The 27639-nt window shown below is 32.3% G+C and overlaps 1 protein-coding gene across 1 annotated transcript in view; it reads left to right on the forward strand.

The window, feature by feature from the left end:
- The window catches only part of LOC129971190 (E3 ubiquitin-protein ligase AMFR-like), a 128096-nt gene that overhangs the window by 40774 nt on the left and 59683 nt on the right, over positions 1–27639 (forward strand). The window contains exon 2 of the mRNA XM_056084742.1: positions 14795–14887. Within this exon, the coding sequence (XP_055940717.1) occupies positions 14795–14887 (93 nt within the window). The remainder of the gene's footprint in view (positions 1–14794; positions 14888–27639) is intronic.

The following is a 27639-nucleotide window of genomic DNA, read 5'->3' on the forward strand; positions in this document are numbered from 1 at the left end:
TATCAAACTTTTTATATTTAAATTAAGTATCTATTTTTTTAAAAAAATATTTTAAATATATTTCCTAATGGTATATTTCACACGAAATGGGGGAAAAAAACTGTTGTGCATGTTATTTTTGTATGGGAAATTTTTTTTTACCAATGTATTGTTATCAAGGTAAAAATTCAAGTTTATGTCTAAACGATTCATTTAACTCCTACTGTAAACTATACATAGAAAAGGGTCATTTTCAGCTCGTATCTGTATAAAACGTAATAAAAATGAAAGGCCTTCTAGAAATTTGAATGCAGAAAAGATTTTTGATTTTAAGAATATGACTACTATGTTAAGACAAACATGGTTTAATATATACAGGATATCCATTATAATTATGGCTTAACACTTGATTTCTAAACTGTGATAAGTTGCACATTTAATAAGGAAAATAGTTTAAATGAACTGAATAATTATATTGTGCCATTTGAGTAAATATTCATTTGAATTGTAGAATTAAAATTTTTGTATGGATCGTCAGTTCTGCGAGTCTATTGAATAAAATATTCTTAACACTGATAAGAACAGGCGGGATGGGTCTCCTCAAAATCTTCTCGTATATTTCCTAATAAAGTCGATATTCCAGAGAAAAATCTTGCATGGCATTGACGTACAATAAGTTACAAAACATTAACATTCGAGCAAAACTATTAAATTCGAGTCATTCTACCGTGTGATCCTTGGCGAGTTATTTGGCAATTAATCCCTACCATGCGGTTAATAGTATCGAAAACTGAATTTGTTTTAATTTTTTCCAACTGATTGAAGGCACAGTTTAGCCAAGGTTTTGGTTCTTGTGCTCCTAAAACTCACATCCATCCTTCCCAACTGATTGGAACAGGAGAGGAAAAAAAAAAAAAAAAAAAAAAAAAAGACATGAAACTACAACTATAGTTGCAAAATCACATGCTAAATTTGATATTTGAGTCATTGTGTTTTTGAGTTACTACGTTTACATATTTCTGAAAGTATCGATCTATAGATGGCATTTACCTTGTTGTATTTGGCTCAAAATTAGATATCTCCATTTCAGATGTTAAATCTGTGCACCGAATTTCATCTATCCAGCTGTTTCCGTTTTGTCGTTATCGTATTCTCTTATATTCGAACAGGCGGTCAGACAGACTTTCTATCAAATTTGCTCAATTTGGTAGAAATTTACAAATTTTGGGAAAGGACTGCATACCAAATTTCATACATCTAGCTCAAACTGTTCTTGAATTATTTTTGCCATAGACAGCGGCAAACATGGTGGCAAAAACGTGTTTTTGAACTCGGGGAGATCTAAAACTTGGAATGCATCAAAATCTCGACTTCGAATTGTTTGACGTCACAGTACTTTTTCTATCTTCGTTGACGAGAAAGTTGGATTTTAAAAATTTGACTTTGGGGTTCATTGAGTCATCATTATAAATAATCCTTTGTCATCGAAAGATGACTGTCTCTCACCACATGGTTTAATGCCGCAACTCGTGAGGTAACTTTCGCCCACCACTTAGTTTGGTGCTGAAATTCGATGCTCGGCGATAACTGTTTCTTCAAAAAAAAAAAAAAAAAACTCTGCGTACATTTGACATACCGCGTGTTGGTTTCAAGATTAATAAAGCGTGTGAATATAAGTTTTAGACGCTAAATTGTGCGTTTAATCATTTTTAGTTAGTGGCAAGAAATTCAAAGGGCTACAAAACGTCTCGAGTTGCTGATTCGTCCGCTCGAAAACGACCTCGAGGACAAAGGGTTAACCAAAGCGTTAATGAATAGATCCATCCAGCCACCGCACACATGTAACCAAATATTTCCTTTCATAAGCACAGAAAATTGCTATTTTTTTTTTCCCATCTCTCATTTTTACACCCTCTTTCAATTATCTTGTCATTTCGAAATGGGGTGATGAAATCCTGTTAATTTTTTCAATGCCGAACATGCAATAAATGATGTGAAATTTTGGTACCACATGTTTGAATCGCCTACTGAGGAAAATGTTGCAAATAATAAAATGAAGGATTAGAAATTTAATTGAAAATACCGGTTGAAATACTTCATAATCACAAGAGTTTCAGTGCCTAGATATTATTCTTAGAAATAATTAAAAAGTAACATAGAATAACAAATTGTCTTTTCTCTTACGTCATTTTTTGTGTACAATCCTTTTGTTTGAAAAAGGAAGTGTTAGTGAATGATTTCTTTTTAATTTTAGAATAGGATGCATGCGAATTTTACTGTGTTGCAATATGTTCAGGATAAAACATGTCATTTACTTGCTTCACTTATTTCGTATTTCTGCATTTTTTTTCCTCGGTAAGTCCAGTTAGTAATTTAATTTACCATTGTTTTTAAGTGAAACTTTTACATTTAAAAATGATGCTTAACTCTCCATACATTTTATATTAAACCAGCTACTGCTCAACATTTTTTGTTTACCGAAATGTTAAGATAGGAAACTTTGGGGGAGATGTCCGTGTCATTCTAACTTAGGGAGAGGAAAATATTAATTCCATAACAGAAATAATGTGGTGCTCATAAAGATGAGCAAAATTTGATTTTAGAACGATTGTCTTCTGAATTATTGTTGCTTACTGTAAATGGAACTTTAATATAACTGTGAATAATTTATTATAAAAGTATAGAAAGGCATTGTTAAAGCTTCTTTCTTTTTGCAATTTTAATTATTTTAGAGAGGGTTGGACTATTTCACAATTTTTAAGCCCAGTTATAATGAACACTCCGAATTAAAGCTGAAATTCTGGTCTCTTTTAGGATTGCATGTTTAATTGATACGAATTTCATTTTATCCTGCTTATTAAATTTCTGTAATTCTGCGTACGAGTTTATATTTCTAAATAGGCATTTGTAAATTATGTAGTTATCGCAATTAAAAAACCCGAGTATTAGTGAAGTCATATTATTCATATGCAATGCAATTAATTTATATATCCAGCACAAAGATTTGTAGCTAAATTTGGGTCCAGACAAAATATTGAAATTAATTTCCTTGCATCACCGAACTATTGTTCGAATTTAGTTGAAAATTCATTTACAAACATGAAATTTCGATGTCTCATTAAATGAAATATTAATGAAAGTGCTAAAAGCTAGTATTTTTGAACGGTATTTTGTTTTAAAGGTCATTCATAATATTAGATTTCATCTGTCACAGCAATTTCTATTTTATCTGTGCGAGATTTGAAACGACTGAAACGTTTTTCCAACCACTGATCGAATGAAAACTACCCCTTTGTTTTGAAATAAATATCGGCTTCATGAACGAATTACAAAATAATCGATATTTAAATCTATATTTAAAATAGGAATTCATTTAAATGATAAAATTAATTTTAACGTAACTTATGCATTTCTAGTATTTTTTTCTCAAATGAATGGAAATAGCAGGAAATGTCCGAAATATAATGTGGTATATTGAATTAAATAACCAATATCGTAATTTGAGTGAATGTTTATGAACAACAAGATACGTCTTGAACTTAAGCTCATTTTTCCTTAAAATTAAAACGGAATGAAACGTTTCTGTATGGTAGATACTTTAAGCAAGATGCTTTTTAGGTTATTAGTGCAATAGTTTGTCCTGGAAAAGTCATTCTTGGCCCTTATCTTTTGATATACCATGAAGGCCAAGAATGACTTAATTTAAATATAATCTTGGCTTCTAGAAGTGGAACTTCAATGGGGTGGTTACTATCAGGATTCCTTATTGTTTGCCTCCTCTGTTTTCGAATTGAGAACTCGGGATGTGGGCTACGTTATTGCAAGAAATACATCGCTCAACACTCTGACAGTTCATCACGAGATATGACAGTGATTAATAAGCTGGCCGTCTCTTGTGTCCCATGCCATGGAAAGCAAGCCCAGTCATGAAGAACAAAGAAAAGGTCATGGAACTGCTTTCAAACTGAATCGCAACTGTTGCGTAAGTGGCGGACCTTCTTGCGTACACAGAAATGCTGTGTTTATGAATTTATTATATAAGATGAATTGAATTTTCCCTTACTTAGAAACGTCGATGAAGGGCTTGAAACAAATCTTGTTTCCTGAATTATATGGTGTATACGTAAATTAATATAAAAAGTCTATAAGCTCTTTATGTGGAATTTGCTTAATTCGAACGTTTTAAATTTAAATTCATGAATAATTCGAATTTTTGTTCCCTAGGTTCTTGAACTTCTAATGAACATAATACTAAAATATAGCAATATGTGTATTGCATTTGATTAATTTGAAATCGAAACTATTGTTTCTAAATTGCTTTCGCTAAATAAGTCCATACTTTGCGTCTTCAGTCATCGTGAACGAAGCATATAGTCTTTAAGTCACACGAGCGTTTTAACTGTTGCTTCTTCAAATAAGAAAAGCGAAAAATGTGAGCACCTTCTGCGTGAATTGCACGGCTTATTTTGCATTTGTATTGTGTATTGTATTAAATTTGCCTATTTATTAAAATTGTTAATTTTTAAGGTTCTCGTATTTTAATTTTTATCATTAAAATTATTTTATGAATCATTCATTAATATTGTTCAATATTAAAGTAAATTCCTACTGCTATTTTTAATTTTTTTTTTTTTAAATAATGAACATTAACCCTTGCTGTACTTATCTTTAGACGCAGTTTATTGCTATGCCAGTGTTAATGTTTTTTTTCTCTTCAGTTTCGAAGTATCAATGTTCCATTGTATAATAAATGGAGATATAGTTTGGGATGGTTGTTTTTTGGTTGATTCCTTCTAGGAATATTAATGAGGGCTACGATTCTCATGACACGACTTCAGGAAGGTTTCTGTGCATCCTTTCTGATCATGATGACAAAATCAATTAAAAATTTTATATTAATGCTTTGCCACAATTGTTATGTTATTAGTACAGTGACGAAAGTTTTATTGAAGTTGAGACGGCGGGAGATATGTTGCTGAGAGAGTGAAGATTTTTACCGAATTATTTAGGGGAAGAATGGATTCTTTTAAACTTTATTTTTATTTTAAAATTAATCATAAAAAGATAAATGAAATGATTTGTCACCTCATTTTTTTTTGTTGTGTTTAGAAGTCAGGAATTGAAAAGCGCTTTTCGTATCTAAATTCGAATAATGCTTAATCTTTGAGTACAATAAATACATCGTTGGAAAATTCATTTACATTTTCGCCGATCTCATAACCCCATTCCTTATGAAATTAGAGGTGAAAATGGAGAAGGCATTTTTTTTTTCTCCCTCATAACTCTAGACAGAAGGAATGTCTTAAATGTCTTAATTGCATGATGCAATTAACAAATAATACATCAGCCAAAACACTTAATCATATTACCATAACTTTATTAACTGTTGCCATAACTTTAAGTCGGATATTTCCCTGTATTCATTTTCAGCTATTCTTTTGTTTCGCACATGAGTAGATATGTTTGGCCAATAAATCATTTCTTAATACTAAAATTTCTTAACAAGTTCTGTATCCGCAGATCGAATATTTCGTGCAACGATAGTCGTCAGATATTTGTTGTAAATGACAATTCTTGGTTAAGCTTCACATTACACAGCTGTTGTATGACCATTTTTTTAGTTATGATATAAATTGTCTGTCCACCAGGAGAATTATTCCCACCAAATGTCTTCGTTTGCTGAGTTTGCTATTAAAACAAGTTGCTTTAGAAAGAGTTGAATAATTAGATCATTAAGATTTCTTACATTGTAACACTCGGAACCAAATTGGCTACAAATGGTGTTACATTTATTTTTTGAAAACAAATTTCAAAAAATCAATAACCTGGAAATTATTTGAATATTTGGGATCTTGAAAATATTCTATTTATCCCTGCCGCAATGATTCAGAGAACAAATCATTGTCGGTTTAAAAATTTAGGATATATATATTCCCAGCCTTTTGTAGAGTTGAAACTCCAGGTTTTAAATATTACATCATTATAATATTTAAAACGAGTTTTCTAAAATCTGAGAAACAGATACGCAATATTATTGAACTAAATCGATCGATATCTCAAAGATCATTTTCAACATCGAGAGTTTTGAAATTGTTGTAAGGGCATAGCCGAGAATACGTGCTCGAGGTTTAGCATAAAGAAAAATGTATTTGCTGTTGCGGCGTCGCAGGGATAATGTCTTTAGATACGCAACATTGCATGCATGGAACGACTGTTTCTAATTATGAAATGAAATAGTTCCCTTATCTGTCTCACTTTGATTACGCTACTTGCATTTGCTGACACCATTGCTTTCCCCCGGTTTGTCTTTTCAGTCGCACTTATCTTTCCAGGCACGTAGAGAATTTAAATAAAAATTTCTCCTTTTAAAGCAACTGATTATAGATAGCAGTGCACCATTTTCATTTTTATTCAAAATGGGTTTTGAAAGGAAACAATGTTTTTTATTTTCTCGTTTACGACGCAATGAGAAAGTATTGAAATCGTCAAAATGTTCGAATTCTAGATTTTGACGAATCCGAACCTTTAAAGACCTTCCCGAGTTCCATGAACGCATCTTTGTGGCATTATGACCATCTGTAACAAAACTCGAAAACGATATGAGCTAGACAGATGAAATTTGTTATATAGATTCACGGTCCTATTTGTAGATTTGTCACATTTTGAATGAAATGCATTCACAAAATTTCTCTGCCTCTCTATTCAAGTGAATTCAATAATTGCAACACAAAGAGTGAGATGAATAAAATTCTGTACAGATTTAACATCTGTAGTCAAGACATGCATCATGTTTTGAGGTAAATTCAGCAAGAGGCTAAACATCTGTCTTTCTGTACCTTCAGAAGCATGTAAAAGCAATAACAGAAACGCAATATATCAAATTGAGTATTTGATTTTGTGACTACCAGTGTCATTCTGTGTCTTCTTATTTTCTGTCGGTTGGGGAAACGTATTTAAAGTACAATTTCAATTTTCGGATGTTTTTAAACGTATGGCAGGAATAAATGCCCCCCTCCCGAGAAAAAAAAAACCCTCGATAAAGGGTCACACAGTAGATTCAGTGAAAATCCACTCTAAATGTTAATATTTTGCAACTATTGTGTTGTAGGTCATGTAGAGCCACATGTCAGTATTTAGTTATAAAATGTTTTGTGTGTAAAATCGCGTTTATTCAGGAAAGACACCTATGCAGATAAACTTAAAAAGCAAAACCTTAGAAAATTTGATCCAAACCGTTGCAGCTACTTCCGCGATATATTAAATTTACAACACACACACACACACACACACACTGCTCTTTTAAAATTATAAAATAGGGAGTATTTAACCAATTACAAAACTGCATGATTTGTATACTTTTGAAAAGTTGGGTTTATAAATTAACAATGAATAACTACTTTTATCAAAGAATCTAGCAGATACTTCTATGATTCAATTTTGATCTTTTTCTCGAAACACACGTTTTCTTCAAATTTCGATACGCATAAAACGTAATCTGTTCGTTACAACCGTGTGAAATTTTACAGTTTTTACCCGCATGAGGCGTCTGTTAAATATTTTTAATTTTTCTGCTAAATAGTATTAATCTTTACGAGTGTATTTATCATGGGAAATATTTTTTAGATTTTAAGATACGATTTGTTACAAGACATTCATTATTGTTTTTTGAAATTTTTATTGTTAGCGTTCAAATGAAAATAAATCTCTGTAATTATTAAGCCTTATTTATAATGCTAATTTCACTCAATTTTTTTTTCTTTTCTTTTTCTGATTAGACAGATTTGTGATTATGAACTCCAAAACTATTGCATCACTACACATATTCGACTTGTCATTAAAAAAAACAAAAACAAATATTTTTCTGCTCTTTAATAATTGAAGCAAATCATTTGTTCTACTAATGTTAAACTAAATAAATGTTAACTACCAAGATTTTATAATCAATTGTTATCAAGAAAATCATTCGACGCAAAGTAGAATTCCGATTTAAGTCAACACTCTTGCATCTCAGTTACTCGAAGTTGACCGTGCGCAGACACGTGCGAATTCGTCACGGGTCAACAACACTTGCCCGTGAAAATAAGAAATAGCTCGTGACGGGTCAGATATAGGTTAATTATCGAGCTTTCAAAAAAAAAAAAAAAGCTTTCTTTTGCGCTTGAGATTTCTCTAATAATAAAATGCTATAGCTTTCTACTAAATGAAAGGATACGCTGTGGAAATTGTTAGTTCACTGACACGAATTTTGAATTTCAATTTAATAACGTATTTTCTGAATGTTTCGACATGATTATTTTATTAATCGGACATGACGCTTTGTCCGGTTTTTTTTCTTAGCCTCTAGCATTTAATTTGCTCGTCGTTTCCGTGTAATTGAAGTCATTAAATTCTTTTTGAATTTTAACCTGGATGCTGTAGTTATTAATCGTTATCTCCTTCCCTAAGTGTGGACATTCTATCTCTGATATTCGCTAACCGGACGTTTCTTTCCTCTACATTGTCACGCAACAAACGAAACGTTTTGGCATTTAATCGTTCCGGCGAAGGTTGGATTTCCTTCGTTTGGGCATAATGAGTTTTGAATCACTGTTTAAAATCAGATGTAAACAAAGAAATGTCGCATAAGCGAACCACAGTTCTTGCTATTTGCGCATGCTCAGTTTGAGGTTTTCACATTTGCCCGGATAAATGCAAAGCACAGATACTGCTGTTTTACGCATGCGCGAATCGTAGTAGGAAAATAAAATCGCAATTATAAAACTCCTTTTTTTTTACTTTGATATGACTTCAATATACTAAAATCTTCCCCCAATGGATGCCCTACGAAATAGCACAAATATCTCCAATATATCAGTTAAGTATTTCTCGCGTTTTTCTCTTTCAAACGTACAGACGCTTTCAGGAGACTTCATTTTATACTATGTATAGGCTATTGTATGTTACCTTTTAAGGCACATTACTCCTTAAAAGACTAGCAGTTCCATGAAATAAGGAAGAATTTGAATATATAAATTTATGTGCTCTAACTGATCAGATTTTACATTATCTAATTTTGATTTTAGATTGATAATTATGGCTGATAGTTAGATTGATACTTAACTACAGAATTTTCTGTCAAGTTAGCCTCAACTGATTTTATCTCGAGCTTATTTCGTGTTTGAAGCATTAACAAATATTTTACGAAATAACCGATTAAAGCATAAGGCTTAAAATACATTTCCATCTTAACTGACTTATGTAACGGAAATTGAAGAATTCTTCCTGAATTAATTTTGAAAATCTATGTTCTTTTTGTGTTTAATTTTTCAATCTGAACTATTTACTTACTTTTAACAATCTAAGAATCTAAACAAATCCAAATCCTTTAACAACCCAAAAAATGTGGTACAAATTCGGAACCGTCTCGGTATATTCGGAACATTTAGTTGTTTTAATTGCATGTTGTGAGAATGCTCTAAAATGTTTCAAGTCTTTGTATAACTTTTATTTCTGTTCACTGTGCAGTGGTGGCAGGTTGTCTAATCAAAGGAGAATCCAATTTCAGTCCATCGGATAAGGAAGCACACTTTCTTCTCGTGTTTATTTGGAAAGGAGATGAAAAGTTCCATAACTAGCCGCCTTTGGCGACCAGCATTTTCGCTCAATTTGAATTTTTATTTCTGCTATTAATGACGAATGTAGAATTTTTAAAAACTTCATCAGGTTATTCGACGAGACCAAAAAACATGAATTTAATTGCCTAAATTAAAGCAAATAATAATGCATGCTCATTAAAAAAGTATATGTATACTGTGAAATAAAAGCGGCAGTGAAAATCCTACTTCGCAATCATTCCCAAAGAAACCACGCGAAGGCAAAACGATTGACTTTTTTTAATGGATGTTTTCGTAACATTCAAAATGAGCTATTGCACATATTCATTACATTTAAACGATTTATTGGAAATAAAGAACTTTGTTTTAAGGTAATGAAAAAACGCACTTGGAGAAACGTCTTGCGACTCAAGAAGTTTAGAAGATAGGGTCGTCGATATCTATAGGTATTTCATAGGGGTGACCTATCTGGAAGTTTTTGTACTCGATTAAGCTTTGACATCTATTTCTTCTTTCCTCTGAGTGAATGGAATTTTTAGTAAATCCTATTCAGAGCATTTCTAATAATACTTTGGAGCTCCGTTAAATTAGCGAAGCATTGAATTATGTGCAGCTGTAAATCCAGTTCAATAAAGTTTGGCTGAAGCTAACTTATAACTATCGGGGCCAAATGTTCTTTTGTTTGTGTATAAAGTGCGGAAGATTGAAGAGGGGGGTACCAGCGCAAGTGCCGTCCTCGTCATCTGACCGAAGTTCAGAATGACGAGGGAAGTCTCAAAATAGTCCCACCTTTTAACCGAGTAATTAACTCGTATTCAATTCGCTTTACATTGAAATATTTCGTCATACCCAGGTTAAAAATCGCATGTAATTAAATTATTTTTGTTAAATTGTTTTGTTTTATCAAATTAAATTATTTAATTTTAATTTTTTTTATTTTATTTAAATGTTTTATTAAGTATATTAAGTGAAAAATACAATTTCACGCTTTAACTTTTAATAATCCTGTAAAGGAAATTTTTGATATCTTGTCATTTTGTTTTGCTTTATATTAATTTGTGAATCAATTCAATAGTATGAAACCGTTTTATATTCCATAATCAAAGCAATATTTTATAGTGACAATAAGAAACATTTTTCTTTGCTAAACAAATACGCACTAGATATTTCCCGAGTAAATGTTTCGCAAATTTTATTCCGTATTTCGAATATTTCGTGGTAAATTCAATTCGAATAAATATTATGAATCGGCTATGGTGACTTCATAAACAGCATTGAATTTCAAATCGTTGAGAACTTGCACTGTCAGAGAAAGCGTTCTTAATAATCATCTTGAACCTGTCAGTTTGATGCGCAGTGGTATCACGTGGTTGGGCATCAACAGACTGTTTAATCGCTGCACATCAATAGATAACCATCTTTCTGTTGATCTTATGCGAAATGTTAGATGCGGTCATGTGGCTTTAAATTGACAGATCTGTTTGAATTTGCCGTGGAAGTGTTCCAATAATTTTTATTTCTTGCTTGATTTTGCATATCTTCCTTTTTTTTTTCTTTTCTTTTCTTTCATATATGAGAAAGTAAATATTGCAGTCGTCAAAGAATTCGAATTCGACTTTTTGACAAATTTCTACGTTTTAGACCACCCTTGGCTCGGGAAAAAAAAAAAAAATTCTTTGCCATTATGCCTATCCGTTTGTTTGTGTCAAAGATAACACAAACGCTTTGAGCTAGACAAACGAAATTTGGTACTCGGCCTTTACACCGATTTTGTACATTTCTATCGAGTTTTGAACAAAATCCGTTACGAGGAAGTCTGTCCGAAAATACAATTTTTTGGTTACTTTTAACACAATAACTACAAACGAATTGAGCTAAATGAATAAAATTCGGTACACAAATTTAACATCTATAATGTAGATATCTAGCAAATAAGAGTTTGACCATCTGTCGTTTGGCCATGTACTTTCAGAAACAGGCTGCAAACGCGATAACTTAAAAACGCAGTGGTTTAAATATATCAAATTTCGTATGAGATTTGTTATATAATTTTGCCAAACTGTGCCAAATTTTGGTTTAAATCGGTTTTTGCAAAAAGGCGTATGAAACGCATTCAATTTTCGGATGCTATTAACCGTATGCCATTGATAAAACGTGAAATCACTCGCCAAGTATCATGCGTTAGATTCAGTAAAAATGTTAAATTCACACCAAAGGTTAAAATTTCATCATTATTGTGCGCCAGTTCCATGCAAGGCTTTCTTTAGAATAACACCTTTATTAGAGAATATGAGAGTAAGTTTGGGAAGACGTCTCCCTCTAGTTTATATTTATAATTTTCTGTTTTTTTTTTTCTTCCCGTGTATGAATTTCAGCAGTTACCTTTTCGGAAACTATCATTTTGTGGATTTCAATTTTAACATTTCACACTGTACTAAATGCACTTCACTCAAGAAAGTTTAAGCACCCCGAATCAATGTATAATATTACTTGATCAATGTATAATATTACTTGATCAATGTATAATATTACTTGTGCCGTTAATTTTAAAAATGGCATAGAATTGTCGAATTTTCTGTATAAATATTTACCAGAAATATTTATACAGTAGATCCTTACCGAGGTTGCAGTATTAGTTCCTTGCGGACAAAGTAACCTTTTTTTTTTAGGAAAAAAGATGTCGTGGGTAGTTTAAATTAAAAATGTATTATTTAAACGAATTTGAATTAGGAAGAACATGTTTTGTAATAAAGAGCGGGCATGGAGAGAATGAGCCAGATTTTAATTTAAAATATTTTTATTCTTTTAATAATATATACAAGAAACAATTGATTCCTTTTAAAGAATGGTGACTGTTGTGAGGTAATGATGGGAAATACCCTCTTTCTGTATCTAGCGATCTCCATTATAAAATCGGACAATTTTTCGTGTACGAAATGCACAAAGAGAAAATCTAACTGTCAAAAAAAATTCGAACTCGAGATTTTGATGGATCTTTTGGTTTCGGAACTTTTCGAAATTGATAAATACAATTTTAGAATTTTGTCTGTGAACACTAATTTAAAAATACTAAAATAGATGAAATTTCGTATGTAATACTTACACAAAATTTCTAGATGCGTGTAAAAGTTTGGATGAAACAGACCAAATTCTCTTGGCTGTTCAGATGTAAGTAAATACTAGATGATGAAATTTGGCACAGTTTGACACCTAAAGTTTAGATACTCTTAAAAATTTCGAAACAATCAACGCCTTGCCACCTGTCGTGCATACATATGAAACGAATTACTCAAACTCAAGTAATTAGAGGAAAAGAATTTGGTATCGGATCTTGTTTTACTAATTCAGTTTACTTCTCGTAAAAGGCGCCTTCTCTCCTCTATCATTGCTCTTGTCATGATTCGTGTAGTAATTGCATGATCATCCAATTTTACATTCTCGGTTTTCAATTTTCTGCAATGTTTGCTCGCCAATTGTTTTTGCAGTATGTACTATTTCTTTGACTTCATTTTCAGTCAATGAAATCATTTCATACTGTTCATAAGCATGTTGACTCTGCTGCATGCCGTAATATATAAAATAGAAACAATTAACCCAAGAATGTAGGACTTTTTATTTTATTTTACAAAAAACATGCATATATTTTGAACAGCTGCATATTAGGAAAATTATAAAATTTTTATTTTCTTTCTTGAAATTTAAAAATTCAAATGTGCCAAATGGCTACCTTTTTATGAATTAAACAATATCCCAGTGATAGAAATCATATAACAAATCTGCATTCAAGTTAAGTCCTTTTTTTTTTTTTTTTTTTTTTAAATTTCTACTATTAGTTCACACTCTCTCTATACATGTTCAAATTTTCAATTGTTAATAAAATACTTTTTATTCATCCACTCAAGTTCAAATACATTTTTTAAAACTTGTCGTGGATAACACTTGATGTTAATACAGTTTTTTTCAAATATTAATTAATCAATTAAATTTGTCCAGTTATTTCTGTTTGGTCGCCAAATCCGTCGCCAAGTTTGTTGCCAAATTCAGTTTTGCCACTTAATATTGTAATTCTGTCATATGTATATACATATTTATATTAATTGTAATTATTTAGAAAAAGTAACTAAAAGAATTTTTTTTTTTGTTGACCTAAGTAGGAATTGACTTAAATTTTATTTTATATATTACTTGTTACTAGTATATATATATATATATATATATATATATATATATATATATATATATATATATATATATAATATAATTTTTTTTTTTGCACTATTAAAAAAAATATTTTGATATTTTTAATAGTAGAAATAATCATAGATCTTGGTATTTTCCTAAGTCTTCAGTGTAAATCTAATCCTCATTCCGCTCTTCCACATAGAGGTATTTTCTATAAATGTTAATCAAAAGTAATTTAAGAAAGGATTTCCAAACACTCGTTGTTGCCTTTAGGAACAGTCTTTTGTTCTAACCCTGTATTGAATCGTGTAGCTAAATGGCTACACGATTCACTGCAGGGTTAAGACAACAAAATTATATTTTGGAAATTCTCGTTCCTGCAAATAAGTGTTGCATATCGTGTCCTTTTTTTGTCCCGATTGTATATATGCGTCAAATTATTCAGTTATATTTAGATCACTCCGCGATCTTTTTACTGACTCTGTAAAAGTTGCTTCACTGCAAAACTGTTTCACTAGCAAAGATGTAGTATATGTATAATATTCATAATCGCGATTCATTGTCAAGCCCTTGTTTCTTTTTTCCCACATTTTTAAAATTACTTACAAAAATTTACATATTAGCCTCTGATATCTGATTCGCAATTTTAAAATGAAGGAAAAATGGTGATAAATGCTTCATTGTTAAGATGTTTTATGTGGGTTAAAATATTACCATTCTTAAATTAATGCAAATCTTAAGTGATATATTTAACTCGGAGTAATAAAGTATTAGGTTAAACTTTTATTTACGAATTTTGATTCATTCAGTTAAATATAATCGAGATTTGGCTGTTCTTTAATCCTTCTTCGGTAAATAAACTGCTGAATTTTGAAATTTTAATTTCGATGAAATTCAAAAGTAACATTTCTGCAAAAAAAGTTGTGGAAATAGTGATCTGTATGCTTTTACTGAACTGGTAATCTTATAATAATCTTGTTTTGCAGCTTTCTGTGCCATTTTTCCCTGCGTATTTATCATTTTTGTATTTTTTCTTCCAGACTTTGATTAACATCACGTACTGTGTCTTTATTCTCATTGGCAAAATAATCCAGAAACTTGTGTTTGGCGATTTAAGAGTGTCTGAACAGCAGGTACGTAGGAGGAATTTGAATTAGTTTAAATTTGTTATATGAATAATTTTATCTACAGGTGTCAATTCTCTTTTCATTATTTTTTCGAGCAGACTTAAATAAAAAAAATCATTCTTAGAATATTTCAACTTCGAAAGGCCCTGTTTATAAAAAGGGAAGTTAAAAAAAAAAAATTGGTTAATCACTTCAAAAATAAGGTTTTGTTACAGAAAATTTTTACAAAATTCCTTCAAATGAGCGACAAATAAAAGGGTCCGCTGTAGTTGATGTATGGGGAAAATAATACAACAGGCTCAGTAACAAAAAAACGACGTTCATTCGACCCGAGCACACAGACGACCAAAACACAGCCGAGATGTATATAAGACCAGCACTTAAGTAAACAGTAGCTCATTAGTAGCTATTGTCCGACAACGCGCTTTTGCGCATTCGTTAGGATGGGTTTAATTCGTCAAAATATAGGGGTTAAAGGAGAGATGGAAGGAGAGGAAGTTTACATTTAACTATAAAATAAACAGATTACTCGCAGACTGAATTAAAAATACGGTCGGAAACGATACGTGAAAAAAAAAAAAAATTGAACTAAGTATCTAATTGGGCGAAAATCAATGTCGAAGAATGACGAAGAATTCGGGAAATGCGCTCATCCTTCCGCGTCTCTCTCCTTAATGAGATAGAATCATCGAAAAGGGGTCGTCTCGGAATACTGAAAGGAACAGTAATCGGTAATAAACAACTGCAACAGCACAAAACAGTCAGACAAAACTTCCCTGGTAGGGTTACTCTACACCTATTCACGTCCCTCAAACGTCTGCTATTCTTTGCTGTCTCCTCGTTAAAGTTGTACTCGACTACACGACTGGCTAATCAGTACTCACCTCTATACAACCTCAGTACTCGATCACAAGCCTGGTCGCATGGCTTAATACTGACTCATCAAACATCTGTCTTTCGACGTTTTATAGATTCCGAAGTATGGCACAAAAATATCTAGAAGGATCTGTATAAATCGCTTCCTAATGGTCCTATCGCCAAAATTCCCACTGATTCTGGAAACTTTTATTTTGCCGCGAAATCTGACGCCAGCCCGGAAGTCATTGATCCGCCATCCATTCAGTATCAGAGCTGTCCATAACATTGTCATTCTTATGGTGTAAGTAATTTACAAATTCGTAACAGTATATTTGTTACGGTGAAATGCCGAAATAAAGGAATGTCAATATTCTCCCGTGAGTGTCGACATTTTCACCCGGTAAATGTTAATTTTCACCAGAATAACGACTACATGAATGCTGTCATTTATCGGAGAATGTCGATATTTGCTGATGCCGAACTTTCACTGGAACTTGTATATCGATATTTATAAATATTTGTGAATGCCTCGAAAAAATCTCTAAAAGTAAAAAGGAATTCTATTATAAATTTGTACATTCTGGTGTTCTAAAATTTTGAAATTTTTTAAACTTTCGCGTTCTCAATCATAATACGCTATTTTATTATTTTTAGAGCTTAATTATTTGTTAATCTATTAATTTGCTTGAGATGCCCTTCTCAATTCATCACACTGTAGCGAATTTGAGAAAAAAAAAGTTCTAAAATTTAATGTGATGAATTATTTTAAATTAAAAATTAGAAATATGAAAATAACTGATAAAAATTAAAATTTTTATTGAATGTTTTAAAAAGGTATTTTAATTTTTTGAATTTAATTATGTAATCTGGCATTGATAAAGAAAACATTTGATCTCTTATGATTGTTGGAGACTACTGGTCTCTCCCAAGAAGTTTTAAAGCAATGAACGTAGACGAGATGAATCTGAATGGAACTAAGTAATATTTACAAATTAGAATTCCCATTTCCATTTTTCTTTTGAGATATGAATAGTCCTATCTTTTAACAAAGTCGCAAGGGTTTCGTGTCAAATATTCCAAGTTCATGGATAAAATTAAAGCGATAATCGTAGAACATCGCGATTTTGAGAGGTTGTAACAATGAAACAACTGAGACAGGATTCTATAAACAAGTCATTTTTGATGACCCACTTGATCATCCAGATTATTTTTTGTGCTATTAAATGTTCAATATAGAATGTATTTTTCTTTCAGTTTTATCATGTCGAAAAGAAAGAAAACTTTAATTTTATCAGTTTCATCAAATTACTGTACATGCAAATTGGAAAGTATGTATATTGAAAGAAAAGCGGACAGGAAAATCTTATTTTATTTCTCCGTAACTCTGAAGTAACTTTTTTTTAACATTGGCAAAAGCGCGCAACGGAATATTTTGTTAAAGAAATTTGAAATTTCGAGTAACAGTAAAAATGTCACTATGGTTTGTGTATCAAATTAGATGTTAAAGTTTAGTTATACTAACGTTCCCATTTTAAAGGAACACGAGGGCTATTTTGGGATGGAGCTCATAATTTTAAGCCCTGGGACGACACCTGAACTGGCACCCCTCTCCAAATTTCCACACCACACCATGGGAAGGACGCTTGGCCCCGACGGATTTAACGTGCACCAGACCCGCTTACGCGAAGGTTTTTCGGTTGAATCGAGTCTCGAACCTGAAATCCTCAGATTCCGAAGCCGAGACTTCACTACCAGGCCACCGCGACCCCTGTTAAAGAATTAAAATAAGACGGAAATATGCCGAAAAGAAATTAATATTATTAAGATTGTAATTTTTTTGAAATTTAAGAATGCAAAAAACCACTTTTGTGAGATATTTTGGGAAAATACGGCAATTAATTTCTATAATTTTATCATAGCGATTAGCCATTTGGCGATGGTTTTAAGCTTCATTTCGGGCTCGATTAATCTGTTCGACTCCTATTTCTTGATTCCCATTCATCTTCTATCTGTGATTGAATAGAACTTTTTTTGGGGATATGGTGGAGCCTCTTCAACGCATTTCTAATATTTTGCAGCTCCATTAATCTGCGAAGCGATGAATTAAATGCATCTATAAAAACAGTCATTGAAGTAGTCTGAAACGTTCAGAGATTTGTTGCTATTTGACAATGAATATAACGCTTTCTCTCTCTCTCTCTCATATATATATATATATATATATATATATATATATAATATTAAAAGCATTATTTTATGTGAAGCAGAATGCAGTTTGAAGACAGTGAAGATACTTTTGATTTCGTGACGTCGTTTTATTTCATTTTGAAGAAGCAGGCATATGTACAAGCGATGAGCACACAGAAAAGGAATGAGGGAAAAAAGTTCTTGGACATTTTATCCCTGGTCTTGTATAACAAGAGAAAATGATTGGGAAAATATTCCTTCATAGTGCTAATATATAATGAGATTTCGATAGGGATTTTCGTTACACGCGCGGACAAGGTAGGGGAAACAAGGGGATCTTTTAAAAAAGAACGTGTCTCATCAGCTGTATTTCTCCCTTCACGCGGAGTGTGGGAAAGTTAGGCTTTTAGCCGATTCAGCAATCTTACAAAGCTACTCTTGAATTAAGTTGAGACAGTGGAATTGGATCAAGAAATAAGAGGGCTAATTATGGGCTAAATTAAGATAAAATCTTGGAAATTAATTAAATTGAAATTAAAATTTAAAATATCATTATATATAAAGAGAGAGTAAATACACTATTTACCAATAAGTATTTAGACACCCATGTAAATGAGCATATATGCGGTCCTGATCTACGTAAACGCCTTCTGTACTTAAATATCGTATAGGAAACGGCATTGGAAGTAGGCGCATGGAAGATGCCACGAAATTCAGAGTTGTTTGGCTTCGAGAAAGGCGTAGTTGTCGGATATCGTAAAAATGGCCGAACCTTCAGAGACATTCCTAGTGAATTTAACTTTCCAAAATCAACTGTGGCTTTTGTGACTAAGAAGTGGAAGGTGAGTGTTGATTGTCGGAATCTACTTCGATCTGGCAGAGCCACGAAACAGAGCGTCGAATGCTGTCTAAAGAAATTATGAAAAACCGCATCAAACCGATGGCCCACTTACTCCAGGAATTCCAACAAATATCGAAGATTGTAGTTTTGAATAAATACCATCCGTAAGGAAGCACGTCTGCTTGTTTTCCATGGTCGTGCTGCCGCCCATGAGCCTTTTATTGCAAAATTGAATCGCGCTGCTTAGTTGAGGTGGTGCAAGGCGTATCGAAACTGGACCGTAGATGAGTGGAAACAGATTCTCTGGGGCGATGAATCAAGGTTCAATCTCTACCAGTGGTATGGTAGTATCTTGGTTTGGAATATACACGGAGAACGCCTTCTGCCAGAATGCATTATGCCTACAGTAAAGTTTGGCAGAGGTGGAATTATGGTCTGGGGATGTTTCTCGTGGTATGGACTGGGAGCCTAGATCTCAATTCATGGTAAGATTAACACAGGCTCCTACTCCACTATTCTAGAAAACAAAGTGCTTCCTACGCTGTGGCACTTTTACGGGTTGGATCATTATTTCCAGAATGACAACTCCACTTGTCATGTTAAAAGGCCCATCATGGATGATATGATGACAATGAGGTGAACCGACTGGACTGGACTGCCCAGAATCCAGATTTGGATCGTCGAATTAAGTCGATCGAGTTGGATTGTCGAATTAAGGGGCGCAGCAATCTCCCAAAATTAACGAAAGAATTTAGATGCCTGTTTTCAAAAGTGAAAGAAAATACCACTGTCCATCATCCAAACATTTGTGGAAAGTATCCCCCAAAGGGCTGCAATTGCCGCAAGTGAAGGCTTTTATCTCAGGTGTCCAATTACTAATACGCAGATAGTGTATTATACGATGTGAATTATTACATTATAATATTTATGTTGCAAAATATATTGAATTGTTGCAAACATGTTAAAGCTTTGTAAAGTAATTAAATCCAGATAAAAGTTGCGATGGAGATGCTTCGAATTTGCATTAAATGTCACGCTAATTTACTTGAAAATAGGCGATGTTGCACGATTTGGCGTTGAAGAATATGAGAAACGGGGAGTCATTTCTGGGTGACTTCCCACTTGAAACAGAAAGGGCGTGTCGCCATCTTCTCATTTTCTAAAAACTGAAATGAAAGACTTTCACGTGGGCAGTTAAGTCTGGGATTTTGAGACTTAATTTTTGGAGTCTTTCTGGATGGTACTTAAATCTGGAGCTTTGAGAAGGAAAAGTTGAAAAATTAAAAAATAAGCCCTACCCCCCATTAAGGATGATTTGATTAGTTATTGATAAGAAAGCAGTTGCATTGTAAAAATAACCTCTTGAAACATAGCGAACAAGAATGTGCATCTTAAATTATCTCACCTCGAATCGAATCTCTAGTTCATTTTGCCTTTATCAGTAAGTAATCAGTGATGACGGAGTGTCAGCCGTTAGAGAGATTATATTTATAGGCATGAATACTAAGGAAGTATTTGTTTGTTTTGATAACTGATTACTTAACTTTGATAACTTAACGGATTTGCTGTATTATTTAAGTGAAGCAGTAACATTGTCAGTCATTTAATGTAATATATTATAAATTTTAATATCAATTCTGAATGAATTTAATTTAATTTCTTTTCGTCAGAGGCGCGCGAGAAAGCGTGGAATTCTCTTTGGCCGCCTTGTCGTGACGGGAAAATACTTAAAAGCAAGGCCAAAGATGGTGAGATCAGGTGTTAAAATAATTTTGTGACGCAATTATGACATCTTTCGACTTCTTAATTAAAAGTAAACCACTTAATGCAGGTACTTCAAGTATGAACTAAATTTATTTCGATCGTTTTTTGCTTTTACAAAAGGGAAAAATGCGATGTTTAACAAATTTCCTTCTCAGAATATGCGAAAGTTGTGGTGTTGGAATTTTTACAAACGGAATTTAATGGAATTATGTAGAATCTAATAAAGGAAGCGGTGTGTGGGAAAGGAAATGAAATGTTTTTGGTATCTTAAAATTCTCCGTACTCCTATGTTCGGTCTTAGATCGCAGACTTGGTCCCCGTCTTCACTAAACATCAGCCGAATTTACGAACTTGGTCCAAACCAAGTTAGTGTAATTTGTACGCTAAGAAAAAGACGTATGGGCTGAAGTTTCGTTCTTGTCATCCGATTGCATTTCAAATTGTTGAGATGCCATCTTGTATTTTTTCATAAATGAACAGAAATAATCCGATGAGTCGAGTTGTAACAATCTCGGGGCAAGCTGTAGCATTGTGAGATCATCTTGATTTGTGTTTGATCCATGCTGTTAAATTCTCTTCTTTTGATATTAGCATACAATTATAGATGTATTCACCTTTGCAAGAGTCGGACAAAGGCTCGATTAAAAATACAATCACCCATATTAATTTCATTTGAGAAAGAAGCAATTTTCAGAGAATAACATAATAACAAAAGAGAAAAGAAAGAGGGGAAAAGTTGAAGGGAAAAGAATCCTAATAAGCGAAAAAAATGATTCAAGAAAATTTGAATTCGTGCAGATATTAACATTGTTTTGCAGCAACATAAATGCAGTTTTAGAATTGTAATTTTGAGTAGTGGTTTGATGACAAGGACAGCTTCTGAGCTGTCCCCCTCTCTCAAAGTTTCCGCTCTACATTAGCGGGAGGTAGTTTGGCTTCAACGGTTTATCTAAACGGCCGTTTCGTCATTCGGATTTAGCTTGTACCATATCCACTTACAAGACGGTTCTTCGATGGATTTGTGTTTAAATCTAGAACACTTTGGTCCCGAAGCCAAGAGCCAGGTTTGTCTAACACTATGGTACGCGATTCTGATTAATGGCTTCAATGTTTAATTTTCAAAATCCTATACAAACCGTGTCCGGTAGGAAGCAGTCGATACGATAGGATCATTTGTTAGCATTAACTACAGTTCTAATGTAGGCTAACTCATAAAATTTATTTAATCAATCAACATATATTTATTTTATTGTAAACTACTTAATATAATTTATTGCCATTATGCTAAGTCATAATATTTATCAATGTTTTATGTAGTTGAATAAAAAAAAAATAATAGAAAAAATAACTTTAACATTTATGTTTTTATTGCTACCATTTGCCCCATACTCGGGGCAAGTTATAACAGCCATCGCATTTCGGAAAAATATTTGATGCTAAAAGGATAAAAATTATTGAATGTTTCTTTTAATGCTCATTATAAATAAGGCATAAAAAAGCATTTGCAATGAAGCAATCCGAATACATTAAAAAAATTTCCCAAGAATTATTGCAACCAGCCTTTCGCTCCCCTACTTCTGTATATTACAATTTGTATTAACTGCAACCTATTTATGTAACTACTATTTATATTAACGAATAATTAAAAAAAACTCAAAGATCGCACGTTAATGGGCTTTTAACTATTTTCTACTATTTTTTAAAACTATTTTTCACCATTGGTATGCGGTTATTAAAAAACAAGTTCAGGTTTTCTTTACGTTTTCCACGTAAATTTCATGTATGGAAGTCGGAAAATAAATATCTGAACATGCATGGCTTTCACAGCTTTTCCGAAGATTAAAAATTTTAAATAGAATTAAAAGAGGAATAATGCTTTTATTAAAAATTGTGAGAAAGCTTCGAGGAGATCATTCTCGTCGATTTAGCGACATTTCATGTCTCATTGTGTCATAGTTATATTTAGTAATTAGACAAATTATATTAAAAAAAAACTATTTTAGTCTGTGTTTAATTTGAAATTTAGGTTAGTATCAAACCGATTTCCAATATTATATAAAGTGTACAGACTTGCTCGGATAAAGAAAATTTATTAAAAAAAAACTATTTCAAATATAGACATAATTTTTAAAATTTTGATCTTTATTTCAAGCAATGTTTTTCTCCTAGTGCAGTATTAGCCAAAGCAATGTAGATGGCGGTAACTCGGATAACAGAAAATAGCTTCCTTGAAAGGAAAAGCTGGACGTTTTTTGTAGTTTCATAAGAGTGAATAACCAATTAGTGCGATAAGATTTAAAAATGCATAACGGGTACAAATGGAGACGGGGTTGCCGCACCGGTTCGTTATTCCTCTGATAAACTAAAGGAATGAATAATGGATGCTGTATCATCGGTAATAGACACCTGGCGCAAAACTGAATATCGCCCAGATATTCTCAGTGCTACAAAAGGTATATATGCTAAAATGTATTAACGCTATAAGAAAAAATCTTTTCAAAATAAGGATTAAAAAAGTGTCTATATCTGCACTAGTTTTTTTCTAATAAATTTTCTTTATCAGTGGAAGACTTTGTGAATGCTCTATTCTATGAAAATATCTTGAAGCAACATTTTTCGTCTGTAGTTGTAACTGTATAGGGACTTCTTCATCCGTATCACAAGTTTTCCAGGTCAGTCTGTCATTCTTCCTCTATAAAGGTAAACGTCATGCGTACTCAAATGCGACTAAAGAAATGGTTCCTTCTCAAACCACCCAAATCTAAGATAGACTGTATTTTTTTCAAGTCCTTTACAGTAGTCTCAAAAACTGTAACCTTTTAAAAACTCGTAACAAAATTTTTTCTTGGTGGCTACAATAAATACCTGTATCACTTTTCAGATTTTTGGAAGGTTTATTATTTACCCTCTGTTCAAAGAAAATGTATAGGTATCCAAGTTAAGAAAAAAATGTCAGATTCTCCCTGAAATGCCAACATTTACTAGTGTATTGAAATTCCATTTTTTAATGCTGATGTATATTTTAAAGTTGGAGATACCACTTATTTCCATCTGTTAAAAATCCTACGTATTTCATTGATTCCCTTTAATACTTTTTAAATGGCGCATAAAAAATACAGTTTAACATTTCACATAAATATGTTTCTGATCTACGACTCCGCCTTATAGTAAATTCCATATTTTTGATTGGTTATCAACTCATGAGGCCTCGGGGCCTTGCAGTAAGGTCTTGGTTTCGGGACCGGAGGGTTCTAGGTTCTAAACCCGATTCCTCCAAAGAACAGTCGTATTAAGCGGGGTTACTGAATATTGGAGCCAAATTTCTGCCCCTCTAGTGCGAAAGTTAGGAGACGGGTGTCACTCGGATACTTGATCAGACATAATTACTAAGGAAATACATACTGGAGATTGAACTTTTTAGTGAGTACAAGAATTTATACTAGAAAATAAGACTACAAATGCCTTTGTTATTGAGGATGGAATTGGAATCGTCAAGTAGTGCGCAAGGTGTTTGGAAAATCTTTACATTTTTAAGGGAAAAAAGATTAATGAAGGTATTTTTTTATTCCATAAATTGTGCACAGTAAACTTTCGACTGTGCGCCGGCTTCACTCCCACCCTCTTCTTTTTGTGATAGTTTCTAATCACAAATAAAAAATGTTTTAACCTATACGCACATAAATGATTTTTTTCCTTCTCCATCTGTGTATGTAAAAAAAAAAAAAAGTAAACCAAAAAATCTACTGTTCAAGACATATATGTAGACTCTATAAATAAACATTGTTTAAAACCATTTTCATGATTGTATCTTTTTTTTCATTATTCGCGATATTCGATTACCGGTTGTTGCGTCACCCTATTCCACGAATAATGGAAAGTTTGCTGTATCAGTTTCTCTTTAAATAAAGTGAAAATTGAATGGCATCAAATCATTGATATCCCTATTCATTTTTGATTGTGGTTCACCGTAGGAATGGACGAAATGCATAGAATTTAAATTTTAATGCGGAGTAATTAGAAATTCCTGTCTCCGTACAATTGAAATCCATATGTACAAAGTCAACACAATTATGGCGAATCGCAGCGGCAATATCGATTTTCTTCATAAAATTCGGTTTGGAATCTTGCCGACTCTGCGTTGCGTGCGATAAATGGCTGCACATAATAATGAAAAACCTTTTTAGAAGGTAATACTTTCTATTTTTTAAAGTTTTATGTAACTATTGTATTTTATTCGCTTTGTGATTGGCAGATAGCGAATCGCCCGTGACATTTGAAGTGTGTTTTGCCAGTAATGTTTAAAATATTTAATGAAAAGTATTGTTATGGCGTAGTAAGTATTTATATTGCACTTGACGGTGAAATGGTGAGAAACAAAAAAAGGAAGAATAGAGCTTTAATTAACACCAAATGACCACCGAATGATATTATTTATTAAATCTACTTTTATGCACATCATTTGTGGCAACGCGAATGAATAGCTTTTCACTTTACTTTTTCGAATTACGGAAATGTTTCATCTCTCGGCTAGCAATCATTTGAATAGTGTTAATCCTGCGCCATTTTTCTAAATAGTAACTAGGCGTTCTGCGATATCAGATGAAGAAATACGAAGAAAGGCCCAGTGAGAATCTGCCAATTTGAAAAGATTGCACTTTCCAGTGAGGTTAGTTTTCGCCATAACTATCAATAAGTCACAAGGTCAGAGTTTTAACTAAGTGGATCGGATTATTAATGATCAAACTGCAATATTTTCACATGGTCAGTTGTATGTAACATTGTCCAAAGCGAAATCGAGAGATGGAATTAGAATCCAGGCTAATATAGGTAGCATTAAAAATATTGCCTGTAAAGATGCTCTTAGTTAATAAAAATTAAATATGAAATATTATTTAAGTACCTTTTTAAGTTTTAAGAAAGTTTTATTTAATTCGTTTAAAATTTAATTTCTTCTTTTAATTCTTCATTTTTTCCGAAAAAGTTAACTAAGATGAAATTTCTTCGAAATTTTAATAATGCTAAAATTTCTTTTGCTTATTTCGAATTGAGTTTTTTTGTTCACGACATTTTTAAAACAATTTCCATTTACTTTAATTGTCACGGGGGAGGGAATCCCTCAGGAAACTACACTAACCTGAGAACATGTATGATTCGAGGATAACATCGGGTTGGTGAGCGAAAGCAAGCACGGAATAAAGCCCCCTAGTATGAAATTTTAAAGAAAAAACATCTCCATTTCTTTAGTTTTTAATACTCTTTTAAATAGAAATGCATTTGGTTTACACCCCTTGTGATGAAATATAAGCGAAGTAAAATCAAATAATTTTTACTGATATCCACTAGATGCACTCCTTAGATTTCCGTAATTTGGATTCTAGAATCAGTAAAAAACAAGGCCCGACATCTAGTAGAAATAATGGGAACCAATAATTTTCTTAGTCGTAATAGTTGCCCTGAACATCACAAATGATTTCTAGGCCACGATGTACAATAATTTTATCAATTGTTTTAATTATTAGTCTGATTCAATGAATATTGAACTCTATATATTAAATCACTATAATTTTTTTTTTTAATTTATAGTTTTTCGAAGATAGGAACGAAGTAATTAAGCAAAATATTTGAGTGGAGATTTTTTTTTTTAAATAGAAAAATGAGTGGAAATTAAAAACGCTATGAAAATGTAAAGAGAATAAAATTTGCACTAATATCTACTTGCTGCGCATTTTAGTGTAAATACCGAAAATAATAAACCCTTTAGGGTAATCCAAAATCGTCCTCGCGCACATTAATAAATATATTACCCCACAAAATGCCTTACATGTCATTGGCGTGTAATATTTACGAAATATTAACCTTCGACTCGAATTTAATATTTTTACTGAATCGATCGTGTGATTCTTGGCGAGTTTTTCGGCGATTAATCCTTGACATGCGGTAGTATCCGAAAATCGAATGTGTGTTTCAGATCCGTTTTTCCGATCGGAAATCAAAATTTGACACAAAACTACTCTTGTCACAAAATCACGTACTAAATTTGACTTATTTAAATCGATGCATTTTTGAGTTGTCGCGCTTATGTCTCAGAAAGTAACAATAAGTCACGCTTTGTTGGACTTCGCTAAAATTTTGAAAAGGGTCTACTCTACAGATATTAAATCGGTGTACCGAATTTTATCCATCTGGCTCTCTTTGTTTTATAGTTAACTTATATTCGTTCCCCTGTGATAAGAGTTTATGTAATATATATAATATTGTTGCGTTCGTGTTTCAACAAAAGTCGACTGCAGACAAGCTTTACTATTAAACGAAATCTTACTACATTATAAATATTACCAAATTAACATCAACTTATTTTTATTCATATCTTTTTAAACAACAAACTAAAAAAATTCAATAGCATATCACTGTTGCCAATCTGAACTAACAACTATTTACAAAATATAATTATTAAAATACTTGTGATTTACTTTTAAATGAAATATTTATAATTTATGTCGCAGCAATATATTATAATGTACACACGTAAACACACGTATTTTTAAGCAATAATGTGGCCGATGAGAGAAGATACTTTAGAATTTTTAAATTCGATTTATTCCATCCCGGGAGGCATAATTTATGTACAAGAAGCGATGACGAAACTGACGTCCGTTCACAAGAGTGCGAAATTTTTCCTTCGGTAGTTTTTACAATGAGATTTTGCTAAGGTTTCTTTATACCTGTCTATTTAAGTAAGGGAATTATAGGTATTTTTTAAAAGAATTTACGTAGCTTGACAGATTTTTATCCTTTCACTTGAAGCGTGTGAAAGTGCTAATTAAAGTGTTAGAGATCATGTAGCATTAATTAAATAAAAAAAAGGTGGAATTGGATCAGGAAATAAGAGAACATTTTAGAATTAAATTAATGTGTTAAATTCAGATAAAATTTAGGAAATTAATTTTAAATTTAGATGTAGAGATATCATTACATACATATAATATGGAGCATTTGAAAAGTAATAAATGCAGATGTGAGCATCAGATATTTTGTTGTCATAACTTTCTTAGGAAGAATATAAAAGCCAGATAATGTACTGAACGATATTAAATAAAATCGAATATCA

Source organism: Argiope bruennichi, chromosome 6 (genome assembly GCF_947563725.1).
Source record: "Argiope bruennichi chromosome 6, qqArgBrue1.1, whole genome shotgun sequence".
Taxonomy (NCBI): domain Eukaryota; kingdom Metazoa; phylum Arthropoda; class Arachnida; order Araneae; family Araneidae; genus Argiope; species Argiope bruennichi.